General features: G+C 53.9%; 2 protein-coding genes across 2 annotated transcripts in view; one reads left to right on the top strand and one right to left on the bottom strand.

Moving 5' to 3' along the window:
* The window catches only part of TCN2 (transcobalamin 2), a 34,408-nt gene extending 32,165 nt beyond the window's left edge, over positions 1-2,243 (bottom strand). Inside the window, 1 exon segment of the mRNA XM_082667249.1 lies at positions 2,227-2,243. The gene's annotated coding sequence lies outside the window, so the exon portion shown is untranslated.
* A 296-nt stretch (positions 2,244-2,539) lies between these two features.
* On the top strand, positions 2,540-19,399 carry PES1 (pescadillo ribosomal biogenesis factor 1). Its single transcript, XM_082668102.1, has 15 exons — positions 2,540-2,698; positions 5,302-5,381; positions 9,052-9,205; positions 10,358-10,467; positions 11,882-12,053; positions 12,137-12,226; positions 14,666-14,782; positions 14,902-14,976; positions 15,177-15,266; positions 15,419-15,546; positions 15,938-16,063; positions 16,195-16,379; positions 16,844-17,010; positions 17,151-17,312; positions 18,889-19,399. The coding sequence occupies exons 1-15, from the start codon at positions 2,675-2,677 to the stop codon at positions 18,970-18,972; spliced, it is 1,764 nt and encodes a 587-aa protein (XP_082524228.1). The 5' UTR covers positions 2,540-2,674; the 3' UTR covers positions 18,973-19,399.
* The last annotated feature ends 4,503 nt before the right edge of the window (positions 19,400-23,902 follow it).

Below are 23,902 nucleotides of genomic sequence, written 5' to 3'. Positions count from 1 at the left end.
GAACAGCCTTCTACAAGCATAGCTGAGGTACCAGCTTGGAGGAAATACTCTGTGATAAGCCAACCCACTTACTCCCAATGACTCACTGGGAGAATATTGTGCTTCCCATTCCTGTAACTCTGAGCTCTGCAATGTTGGAGACCCTGGTCCTCAAAGAGGACATGCTTTTCCTAGGGGACACAGAAAGGGTTCCATTGAATTATAAGTTGTGGCTACCACATGGGTACTTTGACCTTCTTGTGCACAGGGACCAGCAGGTTTGAAGAATTTTTCGCACGGTTTGCTCTGCAGCCGGGACCTGCTTCAGAGCCCTCTCTACATGTCCTGTCTGATCAGCATGATATCAGTGTAACAGATCAGTGTCACATCTGTGGGCTGTTCCGATGATCCAGATCTCTTCAGACTAGTATTATAACAGAGGGCAGGAGAGTTAACATAGCCCCAACGTAAAACTAAATGAATATTATTGTCAGTTCCATGAGAATGAGAAGTGTTTCTGATCCTCTTTATTTTTTGGCCGCACCACGCAGCAGGCAGGATCTTAGTTACCAGACCAGGGATCGAACCCGGGCCCCCTGCATTGGAAGCGTGGAGTCTTAACCACTGGACCGCCAGGGAAGTCCTGATCCTCTTTTCTAAGTGGAATGTAAAAGAATGAACTTGCTAAATCAATGGCAACAAACCATATACCTCAAGCCTTATTAATCTGCTCTAGCAATGAAACAATTTCAAGCGCATCAATTGTAATCAGGGCTGTTACTTGCTTGAGTGCACAGTAATCTATAGTCATTCTCCAGAATCAATCCAGTTTCTGCAGGCACCAGACTGATGAATTAAACAGAGATGTGATAGAGACCACCACCTCTGCACCTTTTATAACTTTCATGGTGGCACCAATCTTTGCCATCCTTTCTTCTCTCCTGCCCCACTTCTGGAACACTCCTTGGTCTTCTGCTGGGAGCACCACATGACCCTGGTTTTCCTCACACCTCTCTGGCAAGTTCATTCAAAGTTCTGCCAGCTCACCTTCCCCTAGCTGGTTTTCATTTCATTTCATTTTTTGCTGTTTGTAGAATCACTAGGTTTTTACTTTACTTTAGCTTTAATTGAAAGTACATAATAAAATGCACATTGTTCAAAACAAGCACTAGCCAGTGTTTAATGTCTGTATTTACCTTTAAAGGGTGAGTTCTATCACTACAACTTTGGGTCAGGTCACATTCACAGGGCCTCAAATTCAAAATTTTGAGGCAGGGTCTTCCCTGGTGGCGCAGTGGTTAAGAGTCCGCCTGCCAATGCAGGGGACACGGGTTCGTGCCCCGGTCAGGGAAGATCCCACGTGCCACGGAGCAGCTAGGCCCGTGAGCCATGGCTGTTAAGCCTGCGCGTCCGGAGCCTGTGCTCAGCAACGGGAGAGGCCACAGCTGTGAGAGGCCCGCGTACCAAAAAAAAAATGAGGCAATCTTGTGACTTCCCTGGTGGTCCAGTGGTAAAAAGTCCACCTTACAATGCAGGGGACACAGGTTCAATCCCTGGTCGGGGAACTAAGATCCCACACGCTGAGGGGCAACTAAGCCGGTGCGCCACAACTATGGAGCTCTCGCGCCTCATCTAGAGCCCATGTACCGCAAACTACAGAGCCTACACGCTCTGGAACCAGAGCGCCACAACTAGAAAGAGAAAAACCCTCATGCCGGAACTAGCGAGAAGCCCACGCACCACGACCGGGGAGCCTGTGAGTTACAACGAAAGATCCCCCATGCCTCAGTGAAGATCCCATGTGCCGCAGCAGTCAAAAATAACTTAAATAATTAATAAATAAATAAAAATTTGAGGCAATCTCCAAATGGAGTTTAGAGGCCTGAAAGAAGAAAACATCAAATTTTACAAATTTTACCTGCTTCCCAGACCACACCACTTGGTGTGAATATTTGTATAAATTTGTAATTATTCTTTGAGGAACACACTACGAAATTTGTGTATACATATTAAAAGCTCAAAACGTCTTAAATGTGCATTTTAAATATACCACGAGTTCTGTAATTCTGCTTGGTCTTTCGTCATTTTTCAACCCTCCGCTAAGGCTCAGAAAATATAAGTGGCCTCTCGAGTCTCTCCACCCCTGTGAAGAAAAAAGTCTGCTTTTGCTCTGTTTATCCCGGTAACAGCGAATGGACAAAAGTAAAAGCCAATAGCCACCGGCGAAGCGCGCCCAGCCTCACTTACCGCCGAGGCGGCCTCTCAGACAAGGGAAACTCGTACTCCCACACCTCTGAGTGCTTCTCCCCTCTGCATCCCAGAAGGCGCTGCGTCGCCTCTAAGCCTTCCGCCCCCTTCCATCCCAACAGGCAACGGGGCTTATAACGTCAAACGCTCGTCATCAGGATGATTATAGAAATGCCTGAATATACGCCCATGCTTAAACATTAAAAATGTCTGTAACAGGCTCACCGATGAGAAAGAGCCCAAAAGATATGTCTTAGTGATTTTTTTTCAGAGGATTTAGTTTTAATCTCCAGGAGAAAAATTCCATCTTTCAGTAGACTCGCTCAGGCACCTCCTTGGACAGCACGCGCAGGCCGGCGGCTCGGGGGCCTCGGGGCCCTAGGCAGAGCAAGTGCGAGAGGAGCTGGTGGTGTCTACGCGGTGCTTGTAGATTCTTCTGCGTGGAGCCATGGGAGGCCTGGAGAAGAAGAAGGTGATGGGCGAGAGGCCGGGGCGGGTCTGGGGCAGGGGGGACGGGGGTGCCTCAGGAGGTAGGAGACGGGAGCGATGGAGCCCGGGGACTGCGCCTTTCTCCGGCCTTGGATCCTCGTGGGTGCAGAAGCGGCTGGGATCAACGCGACAGGAGACAGCAGGCAGAAGGGGTTCGAGGATGGGCGAGGACGGCAGTACTTGTTCTGTAAAATAGGGGAAAGAACCCTGGAGTAGAGCTGTGAAAGAGCGTTGAGGTTACCAAGCAGAGCTGCACCCCAAAACAGGCCGAGCCGGAGGATAACTTTACTGAAAGTGATGAACATTACGTAGAGCTCACCATTATTTCGAGCTCATCATCTCTAAAACTTGTGACTCCCTTTTCTGCTGAATCAGGCTTTGTCCTGGACATTGGGGATGGGAGATATAATCAACTAGTTGTGGTCCCTGCATTCGTGGAGCTCACTTTCTAGTGGGGAAGGTGGACACTAAAGTAAATAACCAAATAAAACGATCACAAACAAGCCTGGCAGCGGAAACTAAGTGCCAAGGCCTTCGGGTGGAAAACGCTTGCTGTGTGCAAGGAATTAAAGGATATCAGCTTGGCTGGGGTATAGTAAACCAAGAGGAGAGTGGCATCTGGTGAAGTTGCGGTTGGACAGGGACCAGGTCACGCAAGGCCTGTCAGGCACAGTGAGGAGACTGATTTTATTCAAAAAGCAGTAAGAATCAACTGAAGGAGGAGTAATATCTGTTTTTCAAGGAGTTGTTCTTGTTGCCGTATGGAGAATCACCTTGATGGCATGAAGAGATTAGAGAGGGGATGGGGATGAGGATGAGGAAGATGTAGTTGCCTCGATTGTTTCTGTCAGCTGGAAAGTTCCTGCTGCCAATCTGTTTTTAATCCAGCTATTGAGCTAAGTGCTAGTGATTGGAACTACAAAGATGTAACATTGAAAACCTGACTTTGAGGTACAGGTGCAGATATGTAAACAAATCATGACAGTTTTTGTCGTTGTTGTTTGTTTGTTTTGTTTTGGCCACGCCCAGCGTCTTGCGGGATGGAACCCGGGCCCCGTTCAATGGAAGCTCGGAGTCCTAACTACTGGACCACCAGGGAAGTCCCAACAAATCATGACAGTTTTCAAAGCAGGGTTTCACAACCGTTTTGACATTTTGAGCCAGATAACTGTTGTGGGGAGGGTTGTCCTGTGAGTTGTGGGATGTTTAGCAGCATTCCTGGCCTCTTACCCCCTAGGTGCCAATAGCATCTAACAGCCCAAAATGCTGAATACACCGCCATACATCCAGGGAGTAAAGTCACCCCAGTTGACTTTAATTATCCCCTTAATGTTTGAAAGAATAAGAATGGTGACAGTGTAGGGCAATAGAAAACAATTTTAATGAAAGAATGAAAGCAACTTCCCTAAGACAGTCTGAAAGTCATCTTTGTACCCTCAGAACTTGACGCGGGCCTGATCCCCAGTAGACAATGTCTAAAGGGAAGAATGAATGAAGGACATGTTTCGTGACTGTGGGATTATTCATAAACATACCCCTCAGAAGGCTACAGGTTTGTCCCTTTAGAGCTGGACCTGGCCATTGAGGCCTATGCTGTCTTAATCCAGAGGAAGACCTCGTTTGGGAAGGACGTGCTTGGTTAGCATTGCAGGGAGCTGGTACAGTGCACTGCTGCTCTATCAGGGATACAGACGTGTGAGTGTGAGGCAGCATCTTAGCACCACAGATGTCCAGATGGTTGCACAACACAACATGCTCTTTGGGTGCAGGTAGAGACCAGGCCTTTTGTCGTTATTACCTCCTAGCATCTAGCTAAACACTTGGAACATAGTAGAGGTCTTGTGATTGTCTGTTGAATGAATGAGGAAGGAGAGAGGCTGTGTGGCTTAGAGTGTGCATTTTCAACTGGATGGTGTCATGCTGAAGGGAACAGAAATTGGTTGGGGGACATCTTAGACATTACAATGATGTGTAGCCCTCAGAAGGACCACATTACAGAAACATCTACAGTGTACCTGTGGTATTAACATTTTATGGGGCTGTGAGAGAGGGTGATTAAAGGGGAGAAAAGGTCTAAAAAGGCCTCTGGTGGTGGAGGGGTGGTTATAATGAAAAAGAAGTTGAGAACACTGGCTTAGTGGATGAGGCACTCAGGTTCTGGACTTGGACCTAGGTCTGAATCCAGCCCCAGCTCTTAAAAAGCTATGTGACCTGGGCAGGTTATTTTACTGAGCCTGTTTTCCTCCCTTGTGAAATGAGAATTTTAATGGCACCCACCTCACAGTGTTGTGGGGATTAAATGAATAATGTGTGCAAATCAGTAATCATAATGGTCAGTACTTACAGCCACTACTAAGTGCTTGGCATAGCACCTGATCCACAGCAACCTCATGGTCCTGCATCGTGCAGATGTGTGTGTCCTCCTCTGTGCTGACAAGTGCAGGGACAGTGCAGGAGCGCTCCGTCCCCACAGCCTCTTGGCCATTTATCCAGAGTAATAGTCGCCTCTTGCATGAGCAATGTCCAGAGGTTGCTCTCCGTCATTGTAATCATTGCTAATGGAGAATTGATTTTATCCTCCCCAAGTATGAACGAGGCTCTGCTACCAACTACATCACCCGAAACAAAGCCCGGAAGAAGCTGCAGCTGAGCCTGGCCGACTTCAGGTGAGGTTGGAGAGGAGAGGGGGACTTCGGGTACCTGGCCAGTGAAAACTCAGCCACATCCCTCTCTTAACTGCACTGCTGCAAACTCTGTCTGGGATTCTGCTATTCCTTCTCTTTCTTGCCTGGCTTTGCTTTAGTGAGCTGTGCTTTGCCAGGTGTGGTCCACGGGGAAGCTGGAGAACTGGGTCGTGTCACCCTGAGTCATCAAAATGGGCCCACTGGTGCAATGCACTGCTGCTCTCTTATCTGGATCTTTGTCACCCATCCTCTCCCTTCTGGCAGTAGTGACCCCTGATCCTGCAGCTTATGGTTCTCAGCTCCTTGGAGAGTCCAGTCCAGACTCTTCCACAGCCTGCGTCCTGCTGCCTGGCTCACTTTTCATCTTCCAAACGCCCCCAGCACTTCCCACTCTTACAGCCGCTGTCCTTCTTAAGATTCTCTTCCCTCTGCCCTTTATAGGCAGACCTTGGAGATATTGTGGATTCAGTTTCACACCATTGCAATAAAATGAATATCACAATGAAGCGGTTTCCCAGTGCATATAAAAGTTACATTTACACTCTACTGTAGTCTGTTAAGTGTGCAGTAGTTTTATGTCTAAAAGAAATGAACATGCATTAATTTAAAATACTTCATTGCTAAAAAATGCTAATCATTATCTGAGCATTCAGTGAGTGGTAAGCTTTTTGCTGGTGGAGGGTCTTGCCTCGATGTTGACGGCTGCCGACTGATCAAGGAGGTGGTTGCTGAAGGCTGGGCTGGCTGTGACAGTTTTTTTTTTTTTTTTGCGGTACGCGGGCCTCTCGCTGTTGTGACCCCTCCCGTTGCGGAGCACAGGCTCCGGACACACAGGCTCAGCAGCCATGGCTCACGGGCCAACCGCTCCACGGCATGTGGGATCTTCCCGGACCCGGGCACGAACCCATGTCCCCTGCATCGGCAGGCACCACCCAGTGCACCACCAGGGAAGCCCTGTGACAGTTTCTTAAAATAAGACCACAGTGAGGTTTGCCACGTTGATTGACTTCCTTTCGTGAATCATTTCTCTGTAGCACACAGTGCTGTTTGACAGCATTTTACCCATAGTAGAACTTCTGTCAGAATTGGAGTCGATCCTGTCAGACTCTGCTGCTGTTTTGTCAACTAAATTTATGTAATATTCTAAATCCTTTGTTGTCATTTCAGCAATTTCCACAGTAGATTCCATCTCAAGAAACCGCTGTCTTCACTCATTTATAAGAAGCACTCCTCATCTGTTAAAGTTTTATCATGAGATGGCAGCAATCCAGTCCCACCTTCAGGGTCCACTTCTAATTCTAGTTCTCTTGCTGTTTCCACCACATCTGCAGTTACTTCCTCCACTGAAGTCTTGAACCCCTCAAAGTCATCCATGAGGGTTGGAAGCAACTTCTTCCAAACTCCTGTTAATGTTGATATTTTTATCTCTCCTGAATCACGAAAATTCTTAACGGCATCTAGAAGGGTAAATCCTTTCCAGAGGTTTTCAATTTACTTTGCCCAGATCCATCAGAGGAATCATTGTCTATGGTGGCTATAGCCTTATGAAATGTATTTCTTAATAAGACCTGAAAGTCAGAATTAGTCCTTGATCCATTGGCTGCATAATGGATGTTTTGTTAGCAGGCATGAAAACAACATTAATCTCATTGTACAGCTCCATCAGAGCTCTTGGGTGACCAGGTGCATTGTCAATGAGCAGTAATATTTTGAAAAAACAAAAAACTTTTTTCTGAGCAGTAGGTCTCCAGGGTGGGCTTAAAATAGTCATTGACCATGTTTTTTGTTTTGTTTTTTTAAATTTATTATTTATTTTTGGCTGCTTTGGGTCTTCATTGCTGCTCATGCTTTCTCTAGTTGCGGCGAGCAGGGGCTACTCTTTATTGCAGTGTGTGGGCGTCTCATTGCGGTGGCTTCTCTTGTTGCGGAGCACGGACTCTAGGTGCATGGGCTTCAGTAGTTGTGGCTCACGGGCTCTAGAGCGCAGGCTCAGTAGTTGGTGGCGCATGGACTTAGTTGCTCCACGGCACGTGGGATCTTCCTGGACCAGGGCTCGAACCCGTGTCCCCTGCATTGGCAGGTGGATTCTTAACCACTGCACCACCAGGGAAGCCCCTGACGTTGTTTTTTGTAAACAGATGTGCTGTTATCCAGGCTTTGTTGTTCCATTTATAGAGCACAGGCAGAGTGGATTTTAGCATAATTCTTAAGGGTCCCAGGATTTTCAGAATGGTGAATGAGCATTGGCTTCACCTTAAAGTCACCAGTTGTGTTATCCCATAACAAGAGAGTCAGCCTGTCCTTTGAAATTTTGAAGCCAGGCATTGACTTCTCTCTAGCTAGGAAAGTGCTAGAAGGCATCTTCTTCTAATATAAGGCTGTTTCATCAACATCGAAAATCTGTTGTTTAGTTCATTATCTTAACTAGATCTGGATAACTTGCTTCAGCTTCTACATCAGCACTTGCTGCCTCACCTTGTACTTTCATGTCCTGGAGATTGCTTCTTTCCTTAAAGCTCATGAACCATCCTCTGCTAGCTTCAGAGTTCATCCTGCAGCTTCCTTACTTCTGTCAGCCTTCATAGAATTGAAGAGAGTTAGAGTCTTGCTCTGGATTAAGCTTTGGCTTAAGGGAATGTTGTGGCTGGTTTGATCTTCTGTCCAGACCACTAAAACTTTATATCAGCAATAAGGCTGTTTTGCTTTCTTATCGTTTATGTGTTCCCGGGAGTAGCTCTTTTAATTTCCTTCAAGGGCTTTTCCTTTGCATTCACAACTTGGCTGGCTGCGGTGCAAGAAACCTAGCTTTCGACCTGTCTTGGCTTTCACCATGCCTTCCTCACTAAGCTTAATCATTTCTAGCTTTTGATTTAAAGTGAGAGATGTGGGACTCTTCATTTCACTTGAACACTTAGAGGCCACTGTAGGGTTATTTGTTGACCTCATATCAATATTGTGTCCCAGGGAGTAGAGAGGCCTGAGTAGAGGGAGAGAGACTGGGGAATGGCAGGTCGGGTGGAGCAGTCAGAACACACACGACATTTATTGATGAAGTTCACCATCTTGTATGGGTGCTATTCGTGGTGCCCCCAAAATGATTACAATAGCAACATCAAAGATCACTGATCACAGATCACTATAACAAATATAATAATGATGAAATAGTTTGGAAATATTGTGAGAATTCCAAAAATGTGACACAGAGACATGAAGGTGAGCAAATGTTGGAAAAATGGCGCCGATAGACTTGCTCAATGCAGGGTTGCACAAACCTTCAATTTGTTTTAAAAAAAAAAAAAAAAAAAGAAAATGCAATTACCTGCAAAGTGCAATAAAGTGAAATTCAATAAAATGAGGTATACCTCCATGTGGCTGAAATGTTGATTTGTCAGCAAGGCCTTTCCTGACTCTCCTTGCTAAAAGAGGTACCTACCAGTTGGCCCCTGTCAATATCCTGATTGTTTCCTTTCTGGTGCTTGGGACTGTCTGCACTATGTTTGTCAGGAACTTGTCACTGTCGGACTCCTGCACTAGAAAGTGAGTTTTCCAAAGGGCAGGGCTCCTGTGTTCTCTGTTCACTGCAGTTTTCCAGGCCCAGCGTGCCCAGTGCTCAGCACGTTTGCTGATAGAAGGAGTGGCCTTTGTCTTCCAGGCGGCTGTGCATCCTGAAGGGCATTTATCCCCATGAACCCAAACACAAGAAGAAGGTCAACAAGGGCTCCACGGCAGCCCGAACCTTTTACCTTATCAAAGACATCAGATTCCTCCTCCATGAACCCATTGTCAACAAGTTCCGGGAGTACAAGGTGAGGCCTGGGCTCTAGGGTCTGGATGGGGCCCTTCCCAGCTCTATGCAGACCCACTAACACTGACCTTGGGCAAATTGTTTGATCTCTCTGAGCAAGCCTGTACATAGGGTGAGGTAATTCTACCTCAAAAGGGTGTCAGGGGGATTGACTGAGATCTTAGGTGTGGAAATCATTTACATAGAACCTGACCAATGATTAATGCATTACCTGTCATGCTTTTCCCCTGGTTCTTTTGGAGAAGGGTAAATGTATTGCCTCTGAGGCAAAGATTGTGGTCTTTCAGGGGCTCTCTGGTGTGTTTTCTGCCCAAATAAACCACTCCTATTCAGGTTCTTTCTGGAATTGTTCCCAGGAGACCAAGCTTTTCATTCTTCAAATAGAAACGATTAAATGCTTAAATACTACAGGGAAAGAAGAAACTTAATTATACCAAATGCAAATAATTGAAAGTAGACTGCTGTTACTGTAGCCTTTGCCGAGCAGCAGGGCCAGGCTGTGGGGTACAGCTGCTGGTAGCCCTCTCGCCAGAGCTGGCCGAGGTGGGCGGCTGGACCTGTCCTGCTGCTGGGTTTTCCAGACACCCCAGCTCATTGCATTGGAACTGGGCCCCTTGTGGGACTGGCTGTCTCAGAGCTGCTGTTTACAGTCTCAGCGCAGGTGGCCTCTGAGCCTCTGAAGAAGTGCTCGGGGGAGGCAGTTGGTCAGTTTAGAGGACTTTCTGGGGCCACCATTGGCCTCAACTGCATTTTCTCGTGTGGCCCAGCCCCACATGTGGGCCCGAGGCTCGTTTCACACACATGCGGACTGGTGTTTCTGGCCCAGCCTCCTGGCCCTGGTCTGTCTCACTTCTCAGTTGGAAAATAGGGCTGAAAACGTTATACTTTCACGTAAACATGCGGAGTCAGCCCGTCTGAATGCTTATCCCTGTTCATCTGTCAGCGGGATGCAGTGGGGTGGCTCTGTCGTCAGTCTGGGTCAGGTTCGCTGCTCCGTGAAGGTGGCTGTTGTGCAAACCCCGGGCTGAGGGGGCAGATCGTGCCGGCAGACAGCCGTGGTCGGAGAGCCCTCCTGCCCCGAGCATCCCTCCTCCACGGAAGGGGTGTACGGGAGCCGTTGGCCCCACATCAGCGGTCTCCTCCTCTCTCCCAGGTGTTCGTCCGGAAGCTGCGGAAGGCCTATGGGAAGAGTGAGTGGAACACGGTGGAGCGGCTGAAGGACAACAAGCCCAACTACAAGCTCGACCACATCGTCAAGGAGCGGTGAGCCGGGGGTTCTGACCTGGTGCTGGGGGTACAGTGGGGAACGGGGCCGAGACCCTGCTCACAGAGCTGGCGTCCTGTTGGAGGAGGCAGACCAGAAAACAAACTGCCAAGTTGTTCTAATGGTTGCAAGTCCACACGAGTGCCACGAGGGATGCTCTCCAGGAAGGGAGCTGGAGGACGCACGTTAGTTACAGGCTTGTCAAAGGAGGTCTCTGGGGGGAGACAGTTGAGCCAGCCAGGAGAGGCATGGTTCAGGCAGAGCAAACAGCAAGTGCAAACGCCCTGTGGTGAGAGAGAGCCGGAGTCCTGGGGGTATGCATGGGGTGCATGGTCAGTCCTGGAAGACGTGACTGGACACCTCTGATCTCAACTGTTTCTTGCCCATCCTTCTCAGCAGTCCCCGTCATTTGTTGACTAAATCAGTGGGGACACTTGGCAATGTCTGGAGGCACTTCTGCTTCTCCTGACTTGGATGGCAGGGGGTCTACTAGTATTTAATTAGTAGAGGCCAGGGATGCTGCTCAGCACCCTGTAGTGCACAGGACAGCCCCCACGACATGGGACAACCTGGCCCACAATGTCAGTGGTGGTAAGGTGCAGAAACTCTGGGCTAACTGAATGTCTGCCTTCTCTTGGTGGCTGTTGGCCCTGGGAACACTTAGCTCCAGGCTGGATGGACTTGGCTTCGTTGAGTCGGGCCAGCCATGGGCTAGCAGGGCAACAGCCTTGGCCTGGGAGCTCGACAGCAGGTGTTCTCACCCCAGCCCGTGGCCATGAGCTGGGCAGTCCGCGAACTGCTCCTGCTCCGAGCAGGTCCTCCTCTAACAGAGAGATGACGCGTGTGACACAGCTGTCCTGTGGAACAAATGAAAAAAAAAAAATGCGCAAGAAAAAAGCAAGTGTCTGGATTCATGTGCACACTAGATGGCAGTATGGTGGCATTCCCATTCTGCGTCACCTCCTTCTCCTCAGCCCTTGCTTAAGAAAGAATGGCCAGTGCCGTTTCTAGGAAAGGCCCGGGTTGTTGGGTTTGTCTGTGAGGTGCAGAGCGAGGAAACTTCGAGGCACAAGAGGGGGCTGATTGAGTCTTTGGCCTCTGAACCAGGAAACCAAGTGCCTCTCTTGTTCTGAGAGGTCCCTGCGGACCTTTCTTCTGTTTTGCTCTGTGTCTGAAGACCTGGCTGGCCCCTCCTGACTCATATTTCTCTGACCTCAGAGCCAAGTGGGCACATCCTGGTTCCGTGTTCCTCCGGAAGCTGTGGGGAGGTTGGCGCTGCCAGGCCCCAGGGCGTTGCCCAGCTCCCTGTTCAGGAGATGGCGGTGGCAGGGCCTGGGGTGGGGCAACGAGTTCAGGGGCCCCTCAGAGCCCAGGCTGTGCGACCCTACGAGCGCCACCCTCCTGGCCACGCAGGTACCCCACGTTCATAGATGCCCTGCGGGACCTGGACGACGCCCTCTCCATGTGCTTCCTCTTCTCCACCTTCCCACGGACCGGCAAGTGCCACGTGCACACCATCCAGCTGTGCCACCGGCTGGCCGTGGAGTTCATGCACTACGTCATCGCCGCCCGTGCCCTGCGCAAGGTGAGCCCGGGGCCACCCAGTGGGGCCCAGCCCCCCGCCCCGCACCCCCATGTCCTCACCACGCTGTCCCCGCTCCACCGCAGGTCTTCCTGTCCATCAAAGGCATTTACTACCAGGCCGAGGTGCTGGGCCAGCCCATCGTGTGGATCACGCCCTACACCTTCTCCCACGATGTGAGTGTGCCCACAGGGAAGGGTTGTGCAGGGACCGTTGCTCCCTCTCTGCTTCCTAGACAGAGATAATGGTGTGGGTGAAGGGGGGCTCTTCCTGTCCTGCAGAACCAGCTGGGTTCCTGAGTGCCGGACAGGGCAGTGGCAGGGGGGGGTGTGGTACAGAATTGTAACAAGAGCCCGAGCCAGCCTGACTCCAGTACCTTCTAGCTGGTTGACCTTGGACGTGTTCCCTTACCTCTCTGTGCCCAGTTAATAACATGCTTCCACCTTCTAAGCCTTGTTGTGAGGATTTGAGGGAAAAAAGCTTTAAAAGTGCCTGGTGCTTGGCCCTCGGGGGTTGCAGAACCAACAGTGAGCGGCCACCGGGGCCGAGCACTGCCTGTATACACGGCCCTGCCCTCCAACCTGCTAGGTGCTCACCCCGCTCTGCCACCCCCACTCCTGTGCCCCACCCAGAACTGGGGACTGTGTGAGATTGGGGAGGATGAGCACAAGAGGAGTACTACTTATTACTGGCACTATTTCTTACTCATCTTTCTTTTTAAGACTGTGAGAATTTTTGGCAGGATCCGTCGAGAGAAATCTTGGTTTGGCCTCCGTATGGGGGTTGTTAGCCTCTAGTCTCCCACAGGGTCTCAGGCTTGGCGCCTGACTTATCCTGCTGTGGGCCTGCATTTGGCCTTGCTTCCTGCTTGTGCCTTGAGTGAGAACTGGTGCCTTCAGTGGAGACTCAGCTGGACGGCAGGTTTGCTGGCCAGGCAGCGGGAGCTGGTGGTCTGGGTCCCCTGGGCCACTGCTGATTACTCTGGGCTGGGGGCCACAGGCTGGAACCCCCGCTGAGTGCAGAGCAGCAGTGACAATTGGTGGCAGCCTGTGGTCTTTGTGGGTGAGAGGTGCTCAGCCCTCAGCAGTCCCTGTGCCCACTCCCTGGGGGCAGGTGTGTGTGCAAGTCTGTGCTCTTCCTTCTTCCCCTCTCTGTCCCTCCTCTCCTCTGTCCTTCCTGCCTTCTCTGCCCTGCCTTCCCTCCTTCCTCTCTGCCCCTCCCTCTCCTTCCTTCTCTCTGATGTCCCACCCCCTCACTTCTCAGACTGGTCTTTGTCTGTACTGCCAGTGGTGAATAGGGCCCTGTGGAGGCCGGCCTCCACACAGCTGGCCCTGGAGGAACGGGGGAGGGCACGGGCCACCCCTTCCTCCTTCCTCTCTGGCCAGCTCACTGCCACTGCTTCCTCTCAGCAAGAGGATGGGGGACCAGCCCTGGGTCATAGTTGGGGCCCCTGTGCAGCCAGTGCTGGGCTCCTGGCAGCAGGACCCAGGCAGGTAGCAGGGCCCAGGGGGCTGCTGTGCTGTGGGGCAGTCACCGCTCACGTGCTCGCAGGCCCGTCGAAGGCCCTGGTGGATGCTCATGGAAGGACTGAGGTAACAGTGGGGGACAGGTGGGGCACCTCTTGGCCCCTTTACCCCCACAGCCGAGTCACTGCCTGTTGGCAGGATGTAGAAACAGCTCAGCGTCACAGGCGCACAGGCACAGAAGCGATGCTGTGATCATTACTGATTTCATCATCGCTTGGCGTATCCCCCTGTCCAGGTCTCAGAAGTTGGCCGGGCTGGCTTGGCCTCTCTGGTATGCCAGGCAGTGCTGCTCAAGGGTCGAGGCACTTTGGTTTGGGTCTCAGATCCTTGCCCTGTTTTGTTTTATCAACTCCTCAAGGTTTAAGACGAGCCCTCCCGTGTCCCCCGCTTGCTCTGTGTTTTTGCCCCAAGCAGGCAGCATTTCTCAGGAGCTCCCTGGGGCTGCGCCAGGAAGCTGCCCAGCCTGTCCTGGGTCCTCGGGTTGTGCCTTTGTCTCCGGCTCGGGCCCAAGGCAGGGTTGCTGAATTCTGAGTATCTGTCCGAAGGCTCCTGCCAGGGCTCGTAGGTGCTGAGTGCCGCCCGCCCACTACCCCCACCCAGGCAGATGGGCTGATCCAGGGCCACCTTTCCCAGCCAGGCCCCCAGGTGCTCATGGGCTGGCCCCAGAAAAGACAGTAAATGGAAATTACGGGATGGCTAAGGGAGCAGGCGTGAGCGGCCTCTGCAAGAACAGAAGTCTGCCTTGCAGGGTGAAGGGGAGAGCTGGGGCAGGGAGCGGGGGCACCAGCCTGTCCCGGGAACCTCGTGACAAAGGCTTCCTTCTTCTCACTCCTAGCATCCCCTTTATGGCACGGGGATCTGGCACTGGTCTCCAGGACAAGCCTTGGGACCCTTGTCCAGAGCCTCACTGGTGCCCAGAATGCTCCTGGGTAGGGCCATGCCACACAGCCTCTTCTCCTGGGGCAGAGCTCCGAAGGCGGGGCCACCCTGGAGGAGCTCCTGGTCCTTGGGCACCTGGAGCCCCCACCCCACATGGGTTGTCAGTGCCATCTTTGCACTGACACTGCTGATGCGTCTCTGTGTCCCCAGCACCCAACAGACGTGGACTACAGGGTTATGGCCACCTTCACCGAGTTCTACACTACCCTGCTGGGGTTCGTCAACTTCCGCCTCTACCAGTCGCTTAACCTGCACTACCCTCCCAAGGTAGGCCCCGGCCCAGCCCAGCACCTTCTCCTCACCGGGCAGAGGCCACGGCCTCTCTCCCCACGTGGAGGTGGGGGCTAGGGGCATCCTCTTCCTCTGACCTTCCCCTTGCCTCCCAGCTCGAGGGTCAGGCTCATGCAGAAGCAAAGGCCAGCGAGGACACCTATGCTTTGGACTCCGAGAGCTCTATGGAGGTGAGAGAGGCTTCCAGCGTTGGCCCTGCATCCCCCAGAAGGGTGGTTCCTGGCCTGGGGGTGGAGGCGGTCATGGCTAGACAGGTGGTCTCAGGGCTTACCCTCAGAACCCAAACCCACTGATACCCGGCCAAGAACTGCCAGCGCTACCCCTCCCCACCCGCAAGCAGCATCCCTGAAACCCTGCTGCTTTCCCACAGAAACTGGCCTCTCTCAGTGCCAGTCTGGCCCGTGTGGTGGTGCCTGCGGAGGAGGAGGAAGCCGAGGTGGATGAGTTTCCTGCTGACGGGGTGAGGACTGCGCTGCCCTCTGGAAGCGGGGGTTGGGGAGGCGGGCGGACTGAGGGGTTTAGAAGGAAGCTGGGGAGGGGCTCGTCTCCAGCCTCTGCCTCCAGTGGGGTGCAAGCAGGCCTGATAGTGTGAGCAGCCCCTTTTCTCGGCAGGAGATGGTGGCGCAGGAGGACTGCAGGAAGGAGCTGGAGGCTCAGGAAAAGCACAAGAAGCTCTTCGAGGGCCTGAAGTTCTTCCTGAACCGTGAGGTGCCCCGGGAGGCCCTGGCCTTTGTCATCAGGTGGGGAGCCTGACGGCACTGGCTCTGCCATACTGGGCTGGGTCCTGCCGTAGACAGCGCAGCCCTGGACGCCCATCGGTAACAATGGGCTGGCGTCAGTATCCGCTGCTTAGGGCTGTTGTGAGGATTCAACAAAATGGGTGTGGAAAACTCAGCACACCCCAAGCACGTGGAAAGCACCCATTAGAGGGCAGCTGGCATCACTTCCTCACCAGCTTAGGGCAGAAGGTCTCCCCTGGGCCAGCACTGGAGGCGTCGGCCAATTGAAGGGGGGATTCCTGGGGTGGGGAGGGGACAGGTGTGTCCTAGGAGCGTGAGCTTGTGGGCCAGTGGGTTCCAGGGTGGGCACCTCATGCCTCAGTACCCTCATGGGCTCCCCCTGTGCCTGTAGGAGTTTTGGAGGGAACGTGTCCTGGGACAAATCTCTGTGCATTGGGGCCACATACGACGTCACAGACTCTGGCATCACCCACCAGATTGTCGACCGGCCTGGGCAACAGACCCCCGTCATCGGCAGGTAGGCCCCCAAGGCCCTCGTCTTCCTCCGCCTGTTTGGGTTTCTGGGGGCGGAGGTCTGTCTCCAGGCCCCTGCAGATGCAGTGGGGTCTCGGGTGGCAACACGGCTTTCTCTGCCCTCACCCTGCGCAGGTACTACGTGCAGCCCCAGTGGGTGTTTGACTCCGTGAACGCCCGGCTCCTCCTCCCTGTGGCAGACTACTTTCCCGGGGTGCAGCTGCCTCCACACCTCTCGCCCTTCGTGTCAGAGAAGGAAGGCGATTATGTGCCCCCTGAGAAGCAGAAGTTGCTGGCCCTGCAGCGGGGAGAGCACCCAGGTGAGTGAAAGGGAGCTGGGCAGGGCGGGGTGGGCAGGCTCCTCCAGGCTGGCCTCGGCTCCAGGGGCTTCACCTGGCTGTTTCCCTTCTTGGCTACAAAGGTGGCAAGCTCCAGAGAACAGGGCAGCAGGGGTACAAAGCCCTTTAAACTCTCATCGGAGTAACGTGGCTTAGGAGGAGGAAACATTTGTGTCTTATAATCCAGTGTTCCTTGATGTCCAGAGTGACTGAGCAGAATGGTCTGGAAGTTCCACGCGAGGCAGCAGAGCTGAGGGGTTGGGGGCCTGGAGTTTGCTCTGAAGGCAGCTGGGCCTGTGGTGGAGGTGCCAGAGGGCCTGTGGTCAGGATGGCCCTGCTCTGCCTTTGGAACGTCTGTGCCAAAGAGGGTGGTGCTTGGCGCCAGTTCTCACGCCACAAGGGGAAGAGCAGGCTCCCGGGTGTTCGTAATCCTCGGCTGTTTGTAGGAAATTTGAATGAATCTGAAGAGGAGGATGAGGAGGAAGATGATGAAGGTGATGGTGATGAAGAGGGAGGAAAAGAAGAGGAGGAGGAAGAAGACAAGGAGGCTGGTTCGGAAAGGGAGGAAGAGGCCCGACTGACGGCCCCGGAGGAGCCGAGGCTGGAGGGGAAGGTACCAGGGAGTTGATTGGGTTCTCGGCCTGGGAAGCAGCCCCACTGGCCACCTTGGTGCCAGAAGGGTGGGAGCCAGGGGGCTGGAGGTAGAGGGTGGGGGTCAACCTGCAACCACAAGTGTCCCCCCTGTGTCCCCAGAAGCCCAAGGTGATGGTGGGCACAGTGAAGCTGGAGGATAAGCAGCGGCTGGCCCAGGAGGAGGACAGTGAGGCCAAGCGCCTGGCCATCATGATGATGAAGAAGCGGGAGAAGTACCTTTACAACAAGATCATGTTTGGCAAGAGGCGAAAAATCCGCGAGGTGAGTCTCCCCGCCGCCTGAGGCTCCAGCTGGGGCCGCACAGCTGAGCTTCGAGGCCGGCTGGCTCTCCCGGGCAGTCTCTGGGCCCTTTTCTAGCATTTTTCTGACGTTGTCTGCCTGCCTTGGGCATCTTGGTGTCAGTCTCCTTCCTGCACCCGGTGGTTTCTGAGTCTGCTGGGATTGGGGGCCAGAGCTGCTGCAGCAGACTCGGGGCCTGCACTTCACAGAAGTGCATGAAGCTGGAAGGACTGTGGGAGGTTTTGGTTCAGCTTCTGTTTTGTTTCCTCTCATTCACAGAGCCACATATGCTCAATATAAAAGAAAAAAATTTTTAAGAGAGTTCTGTGCATGCCAGAACTTTGTAATGGACGCAGAAGTGGCTCACAGTCTTGCCCTTGGGGTGATCTGTAGTAACAGCCCCCCAGGTTTCTTTGTGCATGTGATAACACAGATGTTACTTGGGGGGCATTGTGCTACACATACAGGCAGAGCTGGTTTTATGGCACTTAGCTTTATTGCACTTCACAGATAACGAGTTTGTTACAGATGGAAGGTTTGTGGCAACTCTGTGTTGAGCAAATCTGTTTAGCACCATTTTTCCAGTATTTGCTCATTTCATGTCTCTGTGTCACCAGTGATGGTAATTCTCACAATATTTCTGACTTTTTCATTATTATTATATTTGTCGTGGTGATTTGTGATCAATGTTCTTTGATGTTACTATTGCAAAAAGACTATAATTCACTGAAGGCTCAGACGATGGTTAGGTTTTTTTAGCAGTATCGTATTTTTTATTAACGTATATGCACGGTGTTTTTAGACATAATGCTATTGCCACTTAACAGACAACAGCATAGCATAAACAGAACTTTTATATGCCCTGGGAAACCAAAAAATTCGCGTGACTCCCTTTATTGCAGTATTTGCTTTATTGGGGTGGTGGGTGGAATCCAACCCACAATATCTCCGAGGTCTGCCTGTAGGTTGTTCTGCTGTGTGTTTGTTATTTAACCACAGCATGAACTGTCCGTGGCATCATACAGTGCATGGCCTGTTCCCTGCTGACAGGATTAGGTTGTCTCCCTTTTATAGTCGTTCTCAGAGAACAGTCCTGAGCACCTCTCTTCCTACCTCCAAGTGTCTCTGCAGGGTAAAATCTTAGGAGTGTAATTGCCAGGTTGAAAGGCCACCTGTTTTGGAATAGATAGTGCCACATGGCCCCGGGGAAGGACTGTTCCAGGTCGACCCCACCCTAGCAGCTCCTGGTGAAGGTTTGAATGGCCCCCAGCTTTCCCAGGTGAAGGGGGTCAGTGGGGCAGTTGCCTCCAGCTCTGGGAGCCTGCAATCCTCCTGACTTGCTGTGGGCCCATAACTTCACAGAGTCATAAAGGCAGGGGTGAAGGCACGGTTCCTCACCTGAGGCTCTTCAGAGGGGGTTGCTTTTTCCCCTTGGTAATTTGCCTGTTAGCTTTCCTGGAAGCTCTGCTTTTAAGGGGTGGCCTTGAGTGGCAGAAGGGGGAGTCCCCTTCCCCGACCTCCCCCCATCACAGCTTAATCCTCCCCTTCTTCCTCACAGGCCAACAAACTGGTGGAAAAGCGGAAGGCCCACGATAAGGCTGTAAGGTCTGAGAAGAAGGCCAAGAAGGCAAGGCCGGAGTGAGTGGCGGCAGCCTCGCCATGGGTGAGGCCAGCTCCCGGAGGCTGGACTTGGCACAGGGACCCAGAGGGCCTGGGCTTGGTGACAGACCAGGGTCTTTTCTGTTTTCATCCTTCTCCTCCCTCTGCCGGCCCTGGCCTCCTCTCAAGATCTCTGGCTGGGCCCATGGACAGCCCCAGCCTCGCTCGGATGGAGCTCCCTGCTGGTGGCTGGGCAGAGAGGCCTCTGCCTCTCCTTGACCCCGCAATGCTCCCGGGGGTCAAGCGACACAGGGGGCAGGACCCGACCAGCCCCTCACTGACTGTTCCCATTCACCCTGGCTTTCTGCATCCCCTCCCCCACACGTACGGTTGGACCCACGATTTTCCCAGTGCTCTGATGGGGGGTAGGGTGGGGAAGCATTTGTTATTAAATGGCTGGAGTTCTGCAGCCAGTTGAATTCTGTGTTCGTGAGCCTTTCTGGGGTTGGAGAAGGGCCACCTAGTGCTCCAGGTTGGCCAGCCCTCAGTATTCACTGAGAGGAGCCGGTCACTGCTCAGAGCTTTCTGGCTGCCTGTGGATCCCTTGGGGTCCAAGGGTGCCAGAAGGTAGGTGCACATTCCAGCCCAGAGACTTTTCCTCTGTGAACATGCTTCCTCACGTGTAAGCTAAGCGTAGAAATTCTGGAGCCTTCCTCCCAGGCATGTGTGAAGGGTTCACTGATAATGTTTCAGAGAGTCACTAGTGTCAGGTGTCTGGTAGGTAAAGTACTCAGCAAACACCAACCGTGATTGTCATCACTTCCTGCTGGAGTCAGCGTGGGAGGTAAAAGCCAGTGTCTGAAGGATCTATGGGGCCTGAGTTGAGGGTACCTAGCTTTACCTTGTGGGCTTATGGGCAGAGCTGCCAATGACCCCCAATGTGGCTTTGCCAGCAGCTGGACTTGTAACCCTGGCTGGGCCATCCTTATAGCTTCCCACTTGACCCTGGCAGTGCCCTTGCAGAGGCCCAAGGGGACATGCCCTTGCCTGGACTGCCGGTGCCTCATGGCAGAGCCAGGGCCACTCAACCCCTCCCAGGTCAGGCAGGGAGATTCTGAATGCCCCCCCAGGGTGCTCCTGTGGGCTGAGTGCTCTCAGGAGCAGGGCACAGGATGGGGAAGTATGGGTTTGGAACTGGGCTCCTCCTTTGCCAAATCTAGGCATTTGAGGGCCTTGGCCCTCTGCCCCTCACTCTGTAGAAGTGCCCAGGCTCTATAGAACTCTTTTGGGCAGTGTCTTCAGACCCACCCTGTGCAGGGGGAAGGCAAGAGCTTGGGCAGGCTCTCTGGCTGAGGGAGTGGAGAACCTAGGGCTCCTGTCTCACTGGGCCTCACCGTGGGTGTGCTGTGGGTATCAGAGAGAGATTACGTTCCACTCTGACATGCTTCATGGTGTGGGGGGGGGGTGGTCTTCTAGAGTCAGGGACAGGGTCAGGGTCTCTGGAGCCAAAGTCTGCAGCCCTAGGGGATAACTTGGTCCTGCCTGGGTGCATGTACATCCCAGGGCCACGGCAGGGGTGCCAGGGCAAGGCCAGAGAGCGGGCCCATCAGATATGGAAAAATCCTGGACTTCCCTGGTGGCACAGTGGTTAAGGATCTGCCTGCCAATGCAGGAGACACGGGTTCGAGCCCTGGTCCGGTAAGATCCCACATGCTGTGGAGCAACTGAGCCTGTGCGCCACAACTACTGAGCCTGCGCTCTAGAGCCCACGAGCCACAACTACTGAGCCCTCATACCACAACTACTGAAGCCCGCGTGCCTAGAGGCCATGCTCCGTTAGAAGCCACCGCAGTGAGAAGTCCGCCCACTGCAATGAAGAGTAGCCCCTGCTCACCGCAACTAGAGAAAGCCTGCGCGCAGCAATGAAAACCCAACGCAGCCAAAAATAAATAGGAAAAAAAAAAGATATGGAAAAATCCCTGGCAGTCATGCTAACGTGGAATTTTCCCCATTCCGGAGTCACCCAGTAATGGCAGGGGCAGTGGGGCTCTGACGTGGCTTATGCCCCACTGGGTGGCCAGCTGGTTTTGCACTGCCCACAGCTGGAGCTGAGCATTCTCAGCTCCAGGCGGGCACTAATCCCCATCCTTGGGCCTGCTCCTCTGGGGTGAAGGAGGGAAGCCTGGGACTGGAAAGAGTCAGATCCTGAATGCGGCACCTGCATCCTGATGGCACTGTGCTCAGTGATGGGCACCTTGGAGGGGGGGCGTCAGCTGAGACCTCCCGGTGGTGTGACCACCCCTACTCCTCTCATCCACATTTCAGATGCTAAAAATGTGTCCCCAGTTTGCACTGACTTTAGAGCCACAGGCCGTATCTTCCAGTGAATAAAGTTAAGCAGCTAGTGTAGCCTCCTCCCTTTTCCCAGAGCTGGGCTGCCCTCACCATCACCACGCCACCCCGTTTCCCAGGCACCCTCGAATCCTCTACGGAGCTGGGAGCTCAGCCGAGCCTCAGGGTCCGGCGGCAGGACAATGGCCCCGTTGGCACATCCGAGACAAACGCGCCTTGTTGGGCCAGCGGCGGGGGCGCGACGCTGCGCCCCGGCGCGCTGAATGCGGCTTCTGTGCGACCCGGGCAGGCGCAGAGGGGAGGGGAGGGGGCCGGGCCCCGGGGCGCCCATTGGCCGCGGCGCCGGGGGGGCCGGGCCAGGCTGGCGGCAGCACCTGGCCGGAGAGGTTGCGGCGGCGGCGGGGGCGGGAACATGGTCCAGGCCCGGCCGAGCAGGGGGACCCGGCGGGTACGCCCCGCCGCCTTAGTAAGCGCCCGGGCGGCGCGGCCCGGGGCCGAGCCTGCACGCCAAGCCCGAGAAGGACGGGGACAAGGTACGTCCTGGGGGCCCAGCACCCATCACCAGATTGCGCCCTGCCTCAGTCTACCCCCTGGGGTCCAAGCCCGCGCTGCCCACGCCCGGAACTGGGGCTGCGCACGCCAGACTCTAGACCTGAGTGGTGAGGGAGTGCTACACTACCACTTTGGGGCTCACGCACCTGTCCTAGCTGACAGAGGGTGGGAAGGCTGGGGCCTGCGGGGGGGCGGGGAGGGGGGTGGCGCAGGTTGGTGCTCGCCCGGCCCTTGGTTTCTTCCCCACGGTCCCATTTCCAGGGTTTACCCAGTCCTTGGTCTTGGGGCGGGTGGGGCTGGAGCTGGGCTGGAACTGGGAGTTCATTAATCATTAATCTTGGACATGGTGCCAGAGCCCTGGGGGAGGAGGGGCAGGGATCTTCCCTCTTCCCACCAGCCCTCCCCAGAAGAGGGGCCGTCAGAGCAGGGGCTGGGCATCAGCGTAAATAATGGATCCCCTCTGCCTGGGGAAGGCCCTGTCCTCTACCGCTTAGGGGGCAAGGCCACCAAGGAAAGGCTTGTGGGAGTGGGATAAACTCTGGTATCCAGGAATGGCCCCGTAGGTAACCCAACAGTTCCCTTGTTCCCTGGACCAGTGCTCAGAAAGGGGGTCCATCTTGGTCTGCCCCCGTTGGTGCCAAGCCAAGGTGCTTTGGTAACATTACAGAACAAGGCTGTGGTTCCTTCCCAGCAGGGACCCCCTCCCACCTGCCTAGAGCAGGAGAGGTGATGGGCACACATCTGGCTGCAGTAACCCACACCAGTGGGAGGGAGGGAGAGAGGGTGGCAGACCTGACACCTGATCACCTGGGTTGCCCCGGTGACAGGTGCCATGGAAATCCTCAGGAGGACAGTCCAGTTCCAGAATCCAACCTCTGCCTTTACAAAGAGGGTGACATAAGGCCCAGAGACGGTAAGGCCATGGGCAGGCCTGAGCTGGAGCAGACCATGTGCTGCTGCATTGTCCCTTGCCCCTCAGAGGAGGCATTGTTACTAACCCATTATCCAAGGGGGGAAACTGAGTTTCAGGGGGATTCGGTGACTTGCCCAAGGTCACATAGTTCAAATGTGGCTAAACTGACTCCAAATTCAGTGGCTTGCCCGAGTCCCCATTTCAGGACCCCAGCGTTGCTCAAGATCTGTCTGCCCTTCTGGGGTCCTAGCCTCTTAGACCTTCCATGGCTGCCCCCAGCCCCCAGCTCAGGACCCCTCCCCCCTTGCCTCCCTAGCTCCCAGCTCTGCCTGACACTCGGGGGGTGGGCAGGCTGCTACCCTGGGAGCAGAGACAACAGAGCCCTGTTCCCAGCTGCCACCTCGGACTGCTTCCTCCCTGCTTCTCACTTGGGCAGAGCCCTGCCTGAAGGAATCCCTGTGGACAAAGAAGCACGCCTGCCTCCTGTGCATCCCCTTGTCTGATGCGCATGGGTCTGATATTTGAGGGCATGGGTCCAATCCAGCAAGGGAGGAGTGTGTCCTTCCCTCTAGGCTTTAAGGGACTAATTGTGTCACCCTGGTGAAAGAGGCAATGATTAACCTGGGAGAACGATACACAGATGTTGGAATTCCAGGCATGGCAACAGGCTTGTGAAGGGCTTCTTGCTTCCCTCAGACTGAGCAAGGAATATGGACCATCCCTGTTTAGGAGCCCTGTCCTACTCCAGACAGGGAGGGCAGGATGGAGCAGAGCGCCCATGGGGGTCAGCAGGCTGGGGTCAGGGGAATAGCCAGGTGAGGAGTGATGGTTCAGAGGAAGTGGGGTTCCAGAGGAAACATGCTTTCCTACCTGCCAGCCCCAGGGCAGAGATGGGGTGTGGCTTGGGCACCCCCAGATCTGATCCCAGTGGTGCCCAGACTTGCCATGGGACCCTAGGCAAGTCCTTCTCTCTCTGTGCCTTGATTTTCTCAGATGTGAAATCTGGGAGTCAGGGACCTTGGGTCTGGAGCATGGGAAGTATGGGTGCTTGGATGGGGAGGGTGGCCCTCCAGGAGATGGTACTGGCGGGTCCTGCCTCTCCTGCTAGGTGGATCTAGAAGGGTCATGATAATAACCCGAGGTGTGTGCAGAGGGC

The sequence above is a fragment of the Grampus griseus genome (genome assembly GCF_964374135.1).
Source record: "Grampus griseus genome assembly, chromosome: 12".
NCBI lineage: Eukaryota > Metazoa > Chordata > Mammalia > Artiodactyla > Delphinidae > Grampus > Grampus griseus.
Note: the sequence above shows the minus strand (reverse complement) of the source record. Positions and strands in the feature narration are given on the sequence as shown.

What these genes read in the sequence shown, in the direction of transcription:
- PES1 (XM_082668102.1), top strand. Translation starts at nt 2,675, where the DNA reads ATGGGAGGCCTGGAGAAGAAGAAG. An exon ending in CCGCCCGTGCCCTGCGCAAG is followed by an intron (nt 12,054 to 12,136) that starts GTGAGCCCGGGG and finishes GCTCCACCGCAG; the next exon opens with GTCTTCCTGTCCATCAAAGG. An exon ending in CAGACCCCCGTCATCGGCAG is followed by an intron (nt 16,064 to 16,194) that starts GTAGGCCCCCAA and finishes CACCCTGCGCAG; the next exon opens with GTACTACGTGCAGCCCCAGT.